Source organism: Lutjanus erythropterus, chromosome 9 (genome assembly GCF_056507025.1).
Source record: "Lutjanus erythropterus isolate fLutEry1 chromosome 9, fLutEry1.hap2, whole genome shotgun sequence".
NCBI classification, from domain to species: domain Eukaryota; kingdom Metazoa; phylum Chordata; class Actinopteri; order Lutjaniformes; family Lutjanidae; genus Lutjanus; species Lutjanus erythropterus.
Window position 1 is genome coordinate 35,664,506 of NC_139325.1, and position 15,494 is coordinate 35,679,999.

The 15,494-nt window shown below is 41.2% G+C and overlaps 1 protein-coding gene across 2 annotated transcripts in view; it reads left to right on the forward strand.

Moving 5' to 3' along the window:
* Positions 1–14,106, forward strand: part of dennd4b (DENN/MADD domain containing 4B) — a 56,557-nt gene extending 42,451 nt beyond the window's left edge. The window contains exons 16-29 of one of the 2 annotated variants that reach the window (XM_084727394.1): positions 1,039–1,245; positions 1,494–1,622; positions 1,977–2,121; positions 3,649–3,804; positions 4,731–4,968; positions 6,136–6,418; positions 6,682–6,786; positions 6,944–7,119; positions 7,828–7,984; positions 8,066–8,305; positions 8,931–9,027; positions 9,148–9,313; positions 9,543–9,601; positions 11,026–14,106. In XM_084727394.1, coding sequence (XP_084583520.1) covers positions 1,039–1,245; positions 1,494–1,622; positions 1,977–2,121; positions 3,649–3,804; positions 4,731–4,968; positions 6,136–6,418; positions 6,682–6,786; positions 6,944–7,119; positions 7,828–7,984; positions 8,066–8,305; positions 8,931–9,027; positions 9,148–9,313; positions 9,543–9,601; positions 11,026–11,171 — 2,304 coding nt within the window. In that variant the 3' untranslated portion in view covers positions 11,172–14,106. The remainder of the gene's footprint in view (positions 1–1,038; positions 1,246–1,493; positions 1,623–1,976; positions 2,122–3,648; positions 3,805–4,730; positions 4,969–6,135; positions 6,419–6,681; positions 6,787–6,943; positions 7,120–7,827; positions 7,985–8,065; positions 8,306–8,930; positions 9,028–9,147; positions 9,314–9,542; positions 9,602–11,025) is intronic. The other variant, XM_084727395.1, reaches the window with a different exon arrangement.
* The last annotated feature ends 1,388 nt before the right edge of the window (positions 14,107–15,494 follow it).

A 15,494-nucleotide genomic window follows, 5' to 3' on the forward strand; every position in this document is an offset into this window, starting at 1 on the left:
ACTGATCAACAACTCCACATTACATACAGTTTCTTCATCAGTGTCATTTTGAAATCCAGAGTCTGAGCTGATCTGGTTTTGGGATCATGAGAGTCTGGTGGCTTCATCCTGAGTCTCTGGTTCTACATTCTGACCCAGTTTTTCCCTGAATGGAGAACAGAGGAGGAACCTTGTTAACAGTCTGACTGTGTATCATTTCATTTTAATGAATCATTATCAATATTTCACTGCTCATCTAATATTCAGGAGCCACAGACTGTGTGGGTGGGAGAAGGTTTGGGGTGAAAACATTATTTTCAGATCTCTGGAACAGAAGATGAAGAAGAAATATGTTAAACCAGTTTAACCAGATAATTTAAACCATTTACTCCAAAGTGGAAACCTTTTTTTTTTTTTTTTTTTTTTTTTTTTACTTTTTAATCCTTGTTTCATACGCAGCAGTGAATCCTTCATTAATACTGCTTCGATTAAAAACGTCACATCTGATAGGGCAGACACACTGATAATCAATTATCAGTCATTAACAATAACAGGGGAAGGATTCAAGCTAAATTTTAGTGAAATAAAGGTCAGCATGATGGAATCAGTTGTATCTTATTTGTTTATTTCCCTCAACATAAATCCTGTTCATTTAATTTGGTTTCACTCTGTTTTCTCCCCTGGTCACATGAAAAATAAGTCCAAACATGTGGAGCACATGGATGAAGTCTTTTCTGCAATTATTTTCATTATCAATCAGTCCATTACCTTCTCCACTAATTGATTAGTTGTTTGGTCCAGAAAATGTCAGAAAATATTGATCAGCATTTCCCAAAGTCCAAGAAGACGTCCTCAGATGTCTTGTTTTTCCACAAATCAAAGATATTCAGTTTACTGTACTGTTTACTGAAAATATTAAAGTTTAAGAAACTAAAATTTTGACTTTTTTTAATTTAAAAAATGACTGTTGATAAATTAAGTTTTTATACTGTAGCAGCAGACACACAGAAAGTGTCCATCATGTTCACATCTCATCTTTTTGCGTCTTTTTCCTCCCAGGAGATCAAGTTGGCTCAGAAGCGAGCTCAGAAGTACTCTGCGGTGCCGGACATGTGGTCCAAGTGCCTGCTGGGTCACTGTTACGGCCTCTGGTTCATCTACCTGCCCACCTTCGTCCGGGCGGAGAGCGCCAAGGTGCGGGCGCTGCACACGGCCTACGACGTCCTCAAGCACATGGAGAACCGCAAGGTGGTGCTGCCGGACGAGGTGAGACAGTGACCAGGCCGATTATATCTCATGTCATAAAGTGATGATATCTATTGTTTTCTGTCATTTTTATCATCATCAGGACTCAGGTGTAACAGTGGTCTACCTGTCCTCCATTTAAAACATTAACATAACACTCTACATTTTTATGTATTCATTGCTTCTAATACCTCTTCCTACTTACAGCTGTTGTTCTGTTGGTTGTCCTGCTCCATACAGATGTGTGTGTGTGTATGTGTGTATTTCAGGTGTGTTACAGGATACTGATGCAGCTGTGTGGTCAGTACGGTCAGCCGGTCCTCGCTGTTCGAGTCCTGCTGGAGATGAAGAAGGCTGGAATCACACCCAACACCATCACCTACGGCTACTACAACAAGGTCAGACTCGGGACGATGTGGAGGACGCAGTGTGGAAACTAAAGGAGAGTTCAGAGAATAAAGAATACATGGAATAAAGATTAAAGATTTATGTAGATGTGGAGACTTCATGTTAATGTAACGAACGCTGTTCATGTGGCGAGCTAAGAGGCAGATTGGAGGTAAAGGAAAAGTATTTCTCTTTGTTTCATCTAATAACTCATGTATTATATTTTTGACTAACAACTTTTTACTGTTTGTCAGTTTCGGGGCTCCGTATCAGTGCAGTTTGTTTCAGTCTAAATAAATCGATGCTGCAGGAAAACAGATCAGTGGATTGATCTGCGTCTTTAATCAGATGTCCTCTGTCCTCAGGCAGTGCTGGAGAGCAAGTGGCCGTCCACCAGTCAGGGCGGACGTCTCCGCTGGGCCAAGCTGAGGAACGTCCTGTTGGCTGTGGCGCAGTTCAGACAGCCAATCAAACGGCGTCAGAAGAGCGGCTCAGTGGGGTCGCGCGGAGGTCAGAAAATATTCAATAAATATTTCTTACAAGACTGGGCATCAATCTGACTGATGACTGACGACAGACAATGAGTTTACAGTAACACTCAACAGTTTTTACTTGTTTTACATGATGCAACATGGTATAAATTATTTAATCTCCGGTGGTGGCGTGTGTGAGGGACAATGTACAGTGAGCAGATAATTATTGGGAAATAAACCCCAGCATGATGGTACAGATATTGAATCACCATGAATCAGTTTAATTTCACAATAATGACCTGCTCACTGTACAGTATCACACTTATTACCCAGTTGCTTACTAAATTTGCTACAAAATATTAATTTGAAATGACTGTATTGATTTAAAAATGATTTTATTGCTCCTCTAAAGTCTATGATCAGAACTGAGTCCATAGCAACAGTCTGTTCTTCATAACAACAGGTCTGTTATACAGAAGTAACAGACCTTAAAGTACCATAATTGACCAATCAGAATTAAGTTTTTAACAACTGTGTAATAAAAGGAGGATAAAGGAAATGAAAAAGATGAAATTTAAAATCTCAAATATTGAAGTGCAATCTGTAATTTGATATTTTTTGAATTTGATTTAATCGTTTGCATTTTAAATTTCCCTTTTTTCATTGTCACTTGACATTTTCAAATGATTATTTTACATCTTTAATTAGCTTTTTAAATTTCCTTTTCCTTTTTAACAGGACAGTTCAGATTCCAAAATCAAAAATACATATTTTTCCCCTGGCCTGTCGTGCTGTTTACTCTTCTGGACTTCTTTGGTGTGAGCTGCAGAGTTTTGGAGATATCAGCTGTAGAGATGTCTGCCTCCTCTCCAGTTTAATTGGACTAAATAGCACTCAGCTTGTGGTGCTCAGAGCACCAAAAATACACAATACACAAGAATTCAAAACCAGTATCTCTTCCCTAAAATCATGACCTGGTTACACAAGACAATCCATAGACCTTGTCATGAGCAGTTTCATGTTGGAACTAAGTTCTTTCTGCAGTAGAATCCACCGGAACTACTTTATTTCTAAGGTAGAAATTAAATAAATAAAAAGCATTAGAGTGTACAAATATGTATTTTTGATTGACAAGTTTAATATGACCCAATTATTCCTAGTAGTCTCTTTCAATTGCCTTTTTGAACATTTAATTATAATTATGACCAGAAATATCCTCCATTTTAATGTAACTTAGTACATTTACTCAAGTACTGTACTTTTCATGCAGCTTTATACTTCTACTCCACTACATCTCAGATTAATTTCTAGTTACTTATTAGATTGCAGTTATTCCTCCCTAATGTTTAATGTTATTGAGTTGAGTGATAAACTGAAATGTTCCTTTAAATGTTGAGAAAATTCTCCTTCTTCTTAAGCAAAATAAACTTTTTAAAAACCCTCTTTGATCAGCTGGAAAATTCACAAAGTTTTAATAATCAGGGTTGTTTTTCCCTAAGTCATGCTATAGCCCAGTTATTATTGCTAAGTCATTCTATTTTTTTTTTTTTTTTTTTTTCAAAAGAAGCGATGATGGACCCAGATCAGAGGCCCCGCCCTCACTCCACTCTGATTCGTCAGTCCAGTTGGAGCGGTCTGTCTGAAAGCTCCAGTCATGAGTCTCTGACGGGTTCACTGGTGAAGAGCAACAGTCTGAACAGTATGAAGACACCGACTGACAGTAAGACACAAACGTCATTTTATCAGCTTCGTTGCTTCTCCACAGCTTCAACTCAAACTCTCTGGCATTTTGTTGTTGCCGTTAGTTTTTGTTGGAAGTCAAGAATTTTCAACTTTTCCTTAAAGTCTGTAAAAACTGTAAACTAGACCAGGACTTTATTTGGAACAGGCTTTTATTAGAGACAGGCCTTTATTTATATATATCTGTGAGTTGTGGACAAAACAAGACTTTTTTTAAGACTGGTTTTGGGAAAGACTGATCAACATTTTTCACCATTTTCTGACATTTTTAAACAAATGACTGATTAATTGACTGTGAAAATAATATTTAGTTGCAGCCCTATTTCCAGATATATAATACTTTTTATATTGTTTCTGGTCCACTAAATGTATGTGAGTTAAGGAAAACCAGTCATTATATCATGCTATGTGTCCCAGAGTTGTGACACACAACAACAACAACAACAACAACAACAACAACAACAACAATTCCTGTTAGAAATCAGTTTTTTAGCAGGTAAATAATCAAAGAAAAGTTGACCACACATTCTTTAACAACTTTTCTTTTCCTCTTAAGACAGCCTGAAGCCTTTCATGAGTGAGGGTCTATTCCAAATATTTTATTAGCGGTTTAGGAATCTCTTGTCAATATGATAAAAGTAAATCACAAGCCCAGAAAGTATGAAAATGATGAGCCATTTTTAGCCTTTAGCACTGACCCTGAGAGCTTTTTTGTATCCATTTAAAATGTGAGTCCCAAAAAAATCTTCTTGTTCTTCTAACAGGACTCACACCAGGACCTTGAATTAGTGCTCTTGGTTTTGTCTTCTGATATAATATTATTTCCAAGCAAGATTTTCCATCTCGTTCCCACTCAAAATGGACCGGTGATGAAGTTTTACAGTTGTGTCTCTTTCTGTCCTGTAGGAGTGAAGCTCTGCAAAAAGACCATCCTGCGTAACGCAGGGACCAACGGCTGCAGTGACGCCGTCTCCCGTAAACCTCCGATGGGGCGCAGAGACACCTCCACGCTGCCCCCGGTGCCCCCCGGTGGTGTTCTGGTTCGGCGGAGTCAGGTCTGCCTCTCCACCTTCTACAAAGAGTGTGCAGAGTCGGCCGACTCGGAGCCAGACTGCACCTGCCAGCCTGCAGAGAGAGACGGCAGGTCAGTTAGTCAGGACAGGAAATCATCTCAAAACTGCTTTTTAAAAATTACTCAAATAACTTGCTTTTTATTTTACAATATTTTATTAGCCTTAAAGGAGAAATATGAAATATATTCACTATATTAATCTGTCATAAAATAACCATGATGTGTCATCAGATTTAAGGAAACATACCGACCTCTGATAACGGTAGTACAGCCAGCATGTCCTCTTTTGTAATGACCGGTGCAGATTGTCTGCCTTTGTTTGCCCATTTCAGGTTTATTTTAGACATCTAAAAAATCAATATCAGTCTCAATATGTTAAGAGTATGCTATATTTAGAATATTTGCACTGCTTTACTTTGCTGTCAGACAGCAAAACCACTGTTATATAAGCCAAATATCATTCTCTCCAAACCAACCAAACTCCATAGGTGAAAGCAGAAGTTTTGCTTCACAGAACACAGAAGTTGCTGGTCTTCCACTGCCTCACTCTGTTAGATTTGTGTGTTGTTGTGTGATTTTGTTGTTATAAAAGAATAGCTCAGATTCAACAAAGTTACACAATAACACAAACTAACTGCCATATTGAAGCAGTGGGAGACCAGCAACTCCTGAGGTAAAATTAGTGATTTTGCCTAAGGAGTTTGGTTGAATTGGAGAGTGATATTTGGTTTTTACAATGTTGGTTTCCTGTCAGAAGAAGCTGTCTGACACCAAGGTAACACGACAAAAATATTCTAAATATAGTGTGCATTTAAACTTTTTTTTGGTTGTTGTTTGTTTGTTTTTTATTTGTTTTTGTGGGGTTTTTTTGGGGGGGGCTTTTATTCCTTTAATTCTTAGGACAGTTGAAGATATGACGGGAAAGGGGGAAAGAAAGTTGAGGAATGACATGAAGGTGTGCAGGCAGGAGTCAAACTCATGGCTGCTGCAGAGGCCTCATGGTCTCAGTCCATAAGACGAGCGCTCCACCAACAGATCTACCAGGACACTGATATTGATTATTTTTAGGTGGAACTGACTCATGTTAATACACATGTTTTAAGTTCCAAGCAGGATAATGACATTATAATAGATAAACTTCTACACAGGCAGTGTATCCTGTATCCATGACACTGTTACTCACCTGTGGAGGACATTGTAGTTCTGTATAATTCACATCATTTGTCTGTTGACCTCCAGACCTGCAGGAACGCGCGACACGTCTGGCAGAAACAAAGCTGTAGACGAGAACTACAACAATGTCTCCTCCCCAAGTCGAGGAGGTCTGGCAGGGAAACTCCAGCAGCTTCTCACTCCGACCAGACACCGAGTGTCTGTCCGACGAGCCGCCAGCGTGGACGATCGGCGACCAGGAGGAGGAGGGATAGGACGAAGGGTGTCTGAACAGAGGCAGTCCAGGAAAGCTCAAGTGGCTGAAACACTGCTGAAAGCCAAGGAGAGGCTGGTCAGCGCTACCTCAGAGGTCTGACTGTTTATACCTCAATCAGCTTCATGAATATTTGTTCATTTATCACGATTCATATTTTCATCATACCATGCAGCCCTACATCAAATATAGAGATAAATATTGTTGCACAGAGATGTTGGATCTGTTTCTGATATAATTCTACAGGAATTAAAAGATAAATTAACAAAAATTTCATCGTAGAATTGTGATTCTTACATGTCAGAATCATATTGCCCAGTGCCGATCTGCTAATCTGGTTTCTTGTTGTCTTTTCTCAGAGTTCGTTGTCTGTAGGAAGTGACCTCGACTTGACGGACACGCCCAGTCCAGCCTATCCACTGCGCAGGTCCTGGGACGCCAATCAAGAGGGGGCAGGGCTTGAGGTAAGTGGATCATTGTCAGGAAATAACCGTGTCCCCGAGAGGTCTGTTATGATTGTTACTGCCCCATCCAGCTGTGTTAGCGCCGACCCCTCTCTCCCCTCTCCGTTTGTCCAGATGTTGACATTAACTCTGACCCCTTCCCTCTCTGTGTGTGCAGGTGTTGATGTCGAGCTGCTCTCTGTGTCGCAGCTGTAACTCGTTGGTTTATGACGAGGAGATCATGGCCGGCTGGACGTCAGACGACTCCAACCTGAACTCGTCCTGTCCTTTCTGCTCCGCCTCCTTTGTCCCCTTCCTGAATGCTGAGATCTGTGACTTGGGGCCCATCAGCAGGTACAGATGTTCATCAGTGAACCACATCTGTTGTAACCAATGTTGCACACTAGGGGTGTAACGATTCACTCATGAGTGTGTCGGTTCAAGCACTAGCGTGTCGATACATCTCACTTGGATGTGCGTATGTTTTATTTTTGGCATCAAGGAACTGCCACGGTAACTTTTCTCAGGCGTCTGCTGTCTTGCTCACACAAAAGAAGCACTCTCCACTTCCCCATCTGTCTCTCCTCTTAATTTCCTCGAAACAGACAAAGGAAGAAGAAGAACTGATGTTGCACTGTGTCACACCACCAAACTTTGATCCTGTGAAAGTGTGGAATAAGTTTAGGTTATATAAGAAAGATGAGAACCACTCAGTGGGAGAGCAGGTAACATGTAGCATCACTGTTCCTCCACATCTCACTTCCTCTACACGGTCAAATTCAATCAAAACCACAGCACTCTTCATGTGAAACATGATTTTAAAATCAATCAAATCATTCTAATTCGCAAGTCTCATGCACGTGCACTCAGATACACACAAGTGGATCATTTACACAGTTCTCTGAAGTTACGACTGCTTGCTGAAGCTGATATGACATATTCGTACAAGCGCTTTGTACGAGGTCCATTGTGTTCAAACTTGTCAATGTCATAGTTACACCAGACACAATCTGAGTGAGTGTCACTCTATTTTAAGTCTTCCTCTTTGTCCTTTTCTGTCAGTGTGGAGCGCAGCAACTGGAACATGGAGGATGAGGTGGAGAGCGCAGTGAGGCCCCCCAGTGGTCAGGAGGCGTCCCTGCGACACCAGTGTAACGGTCTGAGTGAAGACTCCAGCTCAGAAACCAGCAGCTACTCAGAGAACAGCAGAACGACCACAGTAAGTTTTATTCTTCTCTTCTCATATCGTGTCGTTCTCACAAACCTCCCGACTCACTGACAGTCTCTGCACCCCCCTCAGGGTTCGTCAGTGGGCGGGGCTCCCCAGGTGACGGTGGCCTACCTGAGCCCTCTGGTTCTAAGGAAGGAGCTGGAGAGTCTGCTGGAGAACGAGGGCGAGGCGGTTCTTGCTCAGCCTCAGTTCCTGGACAACCACTCCATCATCTTCTGGAACCTGGCCTGGTACTTCCAGCGCCTCGGGCTGCCCAGTAACCTGCTGCAGCTGGTCAGAGCGTCGCCACTGGTCAGCCACTTCACACAGGTGACAGCACACAGTCTGATGCTCCGCCCCCACACACTGAAGCTGAATCTGTCAACATTTCTCTTACTCTGGTTGTACTGGGCAGCTCTCAGATGTGAATGTGTAACTTTGTGAATGTGATCCTGGGAAACAGATGCCTTCTTAACAGTGAATTTTTCCTAAGTTATTTTTTTTATAAAAGCCTTGAAGAGCCAATGAGTGTTTGAACAGTAGAGACGGTTGTGCTTGTGCTCACAGGACCACATTTGTGCACATGGAGCAGAAATGCTGCCTTGTCAGGATGCTTTTCTGCCTGTAGATAGCGTTTTCTGCTTTTGTATCACATGTAAACACCTGATTTTTAGTGTGTGTGTTTTAAACATTACAGAGGAGCTTCATTTCTTGCTCCTTGTCAGACTTTTGCCTCTTTTTTGTTGCAGCCGACCTGATATCTCCTTCCTCTTCAAAAAACAAGCAAAAAAAAAATAATGCAGCATTCAAATGCTGATTTGGACGTTGGTTACTATGGCAACAGTAGAAGCATTAGGGTCAGCCCTAAACCTGACTAAGAGTGAATGAGACCACCACCACACTGGTCCACAAACTGTTCCTCTGTCTCTGACCATGTGTGTTGTGTGTTTCCCAGTCGGAGAACTCGGCAGTGAGAGTGAGGCTCCTCTGGGACACCCTGACCCCTGACACAGACCAGTGGCCCCCCCTCTACATCCTCTGGAGGATCCACAGTAAGACAAACACACACTTCACACTCACTGAAACTCAGGATTGAAAATCTGAGCCGGTTGTTGTATATTTAATTTTTTTAAACATTTCTTTCCGCTGCGTCTCCCACCTCCCTCCACAAGGTGGCGTCCCGATGAGAAGCTACAGCTGGCGGAGACACAACCACCCGTTTACTCTGTCCTTCCTGGAGGAGGTGCTGCGGTGGGTCGGCATGAACGAGGTGCACAAAGCTGTCACGCTCTTCCTGGACACGCTGGCCAAACTGCCGGGCTCGCCCGTGACCCAGAGGTAAATATTTATACTGGAAAGAGCATAAATACATGATCTGTGTGTGTCACTGGTTATTACATTCAAACATAAGGTGATTATAACAGGTCACATGCAGTAAATAAGCTCCTGTTCTACAATGTTTTAAAAAGTAAAATCATTTAAAAAATTTTATTCAGTGAATGTTTTCAGATTTCCAGGTGATTTTCTTCCCTCACAGTGATTGTTGTGTGTGTTTTGTGTTTGACAGGAGTTTGTACAGAGAGTTCCTCTTCCTCACACTGGCAGCTATGGGGAAAGATCACGTCGGTAAGACTGATTCTCAGGATACGACACGTTTAGGCTGCTTTAATCTTACAGTATAAAAACAAAACTAAAGCTTACTGATTAATTTAAGGGTAAATATTTTGATGATCATTTAATTGTTTTTTGGGTTGTAGACAAAACAAGACGTTTCAGAACGTCACCACGGGCTTTGGGTTTTTTCTGATACTGTGACTCCACCGCCATCAGTGATTCTGTCTAACACTCAGTATTGATGAGTATGTGGGTCCATATACTAAACCAATGCCATAATTTATTAACCCTGAAACGGGACCCTGTTCATTCCCAGCAGCATCCTATGGCATACGTTCTCCGCACTCCACTTCCTGGGAGAAAAAAGTCTGATTTCCATTTTGTTTTCTACTTTGTTTTTCACCTTTAAAGTTTGATAGGAGCTTTTTTAGTTACATTCTCTTGTTGCACCCTCTTCTTCTGTGATGGTATAATGGTTTTCCAGCTGCAGAATTGGCGTCTCCTACTGCTTATCTCAGTGAACTAACTCCTAATACTCTCTCACACATGAGCCATCAAGCTCCTAAATTCAGTGGCCAGTATTTTTTGGTGGCCAAAATGTAAACTTATATATCAACAACACAGAAAAGGCAATCTAACTCAACTAAAAGCAGCCCTCCTTAACTGTAACACTTGTCCACATGAACGACACCACGTCACAATTCATGGGGAGCCTGGAGGACTTCTTGGTTAGTTTAGAAAACTGGCAGCAGCACACTGCAGTACATCACATCCTCAGACATGTCAGATTTTATCATCATAAACTCCTGCGTCCATTCACAGCTACATTTTTCTGGCCGCTTTGTAATTTCATAGTCTGTCTTTTGTGTTTCAGGTTCTTCTGTAAGTATCATGTTAGCAGTTTTAGTCGGCGTAATAAACCCAGACTGCCACGACATATCAATAGTTAGCCGGCGACAAGAACTCTGTTTTTGTAGTGTTGCGCTAAAAAGCAGTGTTAGTGTTAGTTAGTTAGTGAAGGCTCGCAGTGTGGGGGATAAAACTCAGGTATATCTTAGGTATAAATACTTAGTTATTTGTCCCGGGACAGGAGGGAGATTTGGGTGAGAATTTCAAGGAAATATCTCAATTCTCATATTGATCCCTCATCAGTTTTTTTTCCTTGCCACAGTCTTTGCACTTGGTCCAGACCTAGTGCACTGTAATAACTTTATAATTTGTTGCTGTACAATAAAATTGAATGGAAGTGAAAATTGTAGATACTGCAGGTGCAGTTTTTATCCAAGAAGATTTTTATGTGTCTGTGCACTGATGTAAACTCTCAGCTGCTGTGTGATTGACAGAAATGATACAGAACAACAGGAACAAAATCTGCGGACAGAGACGGAAATAAACTTAATAATAATCCTGTCCTCTCTCTGTCTGTCTCTCTGCAGCTGCTTTTGATAAAAAGTACAAGGCAGCGTACTCTCGGCTCAGCGGCACTCTGGGTCGAGAGGAGCTCCGTAAGAAGCGAGCTCAGCCTCCCAGCCCCAAAGCCGTCGACTGCAGGCGCAGCTTCCACCCGCCGCTTGAATGCTGATCATCCAGGAACAAACCGCCCCTGATGACTCCTGCAGCATTCAGCCCTCTGAGGGGGAAGAGGAGAAACGGCAAACCCAGGACCCCTGCTGCCTTCACCTGCTTGTATTCTTCACCTCTCTGCTGCCTCCTGGTGGATGTCGGAGCGGCGCGCTCCTCCCTGCCCTCTGTAGCTCCGTTTGCCTCGTCGTCGGTGTGAATCCAGCAGCTCTCTGTCTTCATCAAAGATCCTCAAAGTTGAAGCGGCTTCAGCAGACTGCGCTGAGCTGGACTCCTGGTCGAGATCTATGCATCGCTCTGTAACGTGCATCGTCTGTGGGAAAGGAAACCGGTCGAAGCTCGGGTTTGTGCATGTCCGGAGGGATCAGCCATGTCGGTGTGAACTTTTTGTTTTTCTCTGTTTTTTAAAATACACAACCACATGATTCAAACCTCCCTGAAGAGCTCGTTATTGCTGCTTTCTGGAAATCTTCCAAAAGTTTTAACCACAGAGTTGCAGGATAAGCTCAGATTTAAGTTTTTTTTTAACCAGTGTGAGCGAGGAAGACTCAAGATTTTATCAAATAAGAAATAAGAAGGCAGAGCGGAGCATCCACAAAACTCTCCAAACACAACCCAAAAAGAAGCTTCAGACTTCAAGAAACTCCTGTCTGTGTGCTTGTGTCTGGTTGTAAACATGATGGAGGCAGCGTGGTTTGGTTTCTAAAAGGGAATCAGGTTAGAATCAGGTTATCAAGCAGTCGAAGAAAACAAACTTCCAGAAGGCCCTCGAGTGCTCCTACTGCTCAATGTGAACTTTTAGATCTCCTCCAACATAATTAAAGAAGTTGTTTTAAGAAGCGCTAAAGTCAGAATCCATCCTGTCATTCAACGCTCGAGGAATCTCGAGGAAACGGCCAATCAAGGAGCAGAAGCTTCAGAACTTCAGATCACCTGTTTGTCTTCCAGAGGGCAAAGACTGACGGACTGTTTTAATACGAAGCTCCAATATATTTTACAGTTTTGAACTCCAATGTGACAATGGGACAGTTTGGACTTTGGAACCGAAAAGATGCAGATATCAGCCTTCGAATCAGGAGAAACAATCAAACAAGAACTCGTGAGGCTTGTGTTGGATCGTCAAAAACAGCAACCCACATTTTGTTGGACATCAGCTTCAGTTGGACAATAATTTCACCTCTGGTTGTTCAGATCATCCAAACACAGACAGAAACAAACCCAAACACCATTTCAAAAAGGCTCTCAGTGTCTCTGCCCCGGTTCAATCTGTTGTTTCTAACCTTTTTTAGACATTCGAAAACCTCAGCAGAAGCTTCAAATGTAAAAAAAAAGAATCCATTCGGTACAGCCCTAAAATTTGCCACAAAAATGGCGGCAGGAGTGGATGAGATCTCAGTTCATCTGTGCAGCAAAACTGTTTTTTTTCCATCCCATTCTCTCGCAGCCACTCAGATTTACCTCGTAGCGGAGTCTCACTCTTTGACATTTAAACGTGGACGCAGAATGTTTTGGCCAATCAGACGAAGCTGAGGATCAACATGCTGCCAGGCACCGTGCTGCAGCCCGTCTCTGAGGATGAAGGAGAAGTAAATGAGGGATCTGCAGCTTTTCTCAATAAAAACTAAAACGTTAACATTTCTCAAATGATTTCAGTGAGATTTTATATTCATGGAAGTTGGAAAAAATGTTTGTTTTTTATTTGCTCTATGTAGATCATGAACCCTTGAATATAAAAATGACTCATTGAAATCAGTAGAGAAATGTGAACATTTTAGTGCTTTTTATCCAGAAAAACTGCAGCTCCCCTGTTTGTACGTATTTGTTTAAAGGTCAGTCCTGTCCTGTCCAATATGGTGGCCAATGTGGCGTCTACGTATATACTGTATACCCCCCCCCCCCCACCTCCCCAAAAGATTTACCCGTTCAGAGAGTTTTCAGGAGGATCAAGACAGTTTAGTGAAGGATTTGATCCAGATTTAAAGGATACAAGCATCATCCATCAGCTCTTTCATCGTCTGTGGATCATCTTTGACTCACCTGGAGGTCACAGCAGCGTCTGTTTCCCTGGAAACTCATTCTGGTTTTACCTTCAATCTCCCACTGGCAGAGCAGATGTCTGGATTCGAAGGGCGCCGCTTCTTTTGGACAGGAGGAAGTTGTTGAGGACCTCAATTCAAACGAGATCTGACTTGTTTAACAGACAGAATTATGGGAAAAAGTTTTGTCACTGATGGCAGCCTGTATAAAAGCTTTTAGCAGCGGGGATGTTATAACTCCATATTAATGTAATAACTCATCAAAAATCTGTTAACATTTAAAGTTAAGATGATGAGATGACATCACATTATTGCATTTACTCCTGATTATCATGACCTTTGTCTAATATTGTAAAATCTGTATGATAAAAGTGTAGATAGAGTTATTTAATGAAAGCCAGAGAGTCTGTGTGATAATGTGAGTCATTTTTCATCAGCAGGTTATTTCATTATGCAGCAGTTACAGCTTCCTCTGCTTCTACATGCTGACAAAGATTATAGCTACATTCATTTTTTTATATATTATGTTTTTTTTTTGTCCCTTTCGATGTGATTTTTTAAAGGGAGTTTGAGAAAGTGTCTCAACTTCAGGGAGAAAATGAAAAGAAACTAAATGAGGGATTAATGGACATTAATGTTTGTGGAGACGCTTCAAAAATCACGTGTCCTTTTCAGCTGCAAGTGTTTTTCTTAAATACACTGATTTATTTTTTAGGTGGGATGTAATGGAGGAATCACTCAAGATCTTTGGAGTTTAGGTGTTAAGAGCCAAAAAACTGACAGTAAAGTAAATAGATAATATTAAATTTAAAAACCCTTTTTCATGATCAAATGTGACACCTGTGGAAGAGGAAAAAATATATGAAAAATATATGCTTTGCTTTTTACAGAAGCCGAGAACAGCCATGCCAGCAATTATTTATCTAAAACAAATGTTTATTATCATTGTTATTATTTATATACCTTTCATACATCACATGCAACCCAAAGGGCTCAGTGTTTCTTTAAAAACAACGTGGGCTTAAAAACAAAACAAAAATACATAATTCTTAAAAAAAAAAAAAAAGTGGCAATATGGCATTTAAAAAAAGGTTTATTCTAAAGTTGTCTGACTGACTACCTGATAAAAATGTCCAAACTGATCCTTTTCCTCACATCCTGACCCAGAATATTAGTATTTCATGAATAGTTTTATTTGTGGTGTCACTCAGCTGAGAGCGACTCGTTGTGTTTGGGCGTCCTGTGGAGCATGCTCAGTTTGTGTTCGGTCTGATCTGATGCACGTTCACCTTCCTGTCTGTCTGTCCGTCTGTCTGTCTGTGGGTCTGTCTGTCGGACTGGGAGACGTCCAGTATGTGGAGCTGACCAGTTCGGCCTCCTGCTGCACATCACTGAGCAGCAGCTCCAGAGCTTAGTCTCACTCCAGAGCGCTTCAGCAGCAGCAGGGATTTGAACCTGCAACCTCACAATCCACCTCAGACATATAAACACTTTATTTAAAGGGACATTTCAAGTTTTTTGAACTGAGTTGTATGAGCAATTTACAAAATGTATAATAGACACTTAAAAGAATCAATATCAGTTTAAGTGTATGCTATATTCAGAATATTTTTACAGTTTTACCTTGCTGTCAGACAGACTTTTCTGACAGGGAACCACAGTTAAATAAGCCAAATATCACTTTCTCCAAAGCAACCAATCTCCATTGACAAAATCAGTCATTTTAGCTCACAGAACACAGGAGTTGTTGGTCTGCTGCTGCCTCAAGCTGTTAGTTTGTGTTATTGTGCAACTTTGGTGTTAAAAATTCAGATTCACCAAAGTCACAAAATAAGACGGAGAAATTAACCAATCAAGGCAGCAGTAGAACAACAACTTCTTTGTTCTGTGAAGTAAAATTACTGAATCTGTCAATTGAGTTTGGTTGGTTTGGAGAGAGTGATATTTGGGTTATTTATCGGCAATTTCCTGTCAGAAAAGTCTGTCTGACAGAAAGGTAAAGAGGCAAAAATATTCTAAATATAGCATGCATTTACATGATTACATGTAAAGGAACAGTCCAACATTTTCATAACTCTCATTTTCTTTCTCCGCCAGACTCAGTTACATTTCTGTGTCCATAAGAATCAGAGAAGCTTAATTAAAACTGGAAGTGTCAGTTGTGTAGTCAGTGGTTATCAGTGGGTTTTTCCATTACGTACAGTTCAGTGATTAAACCAGCAAAGTGCTGCAGCCAGCTGCTCTGGAGCAAAATACATCCTGCAAACTGACTATGTGTGAAAAATATT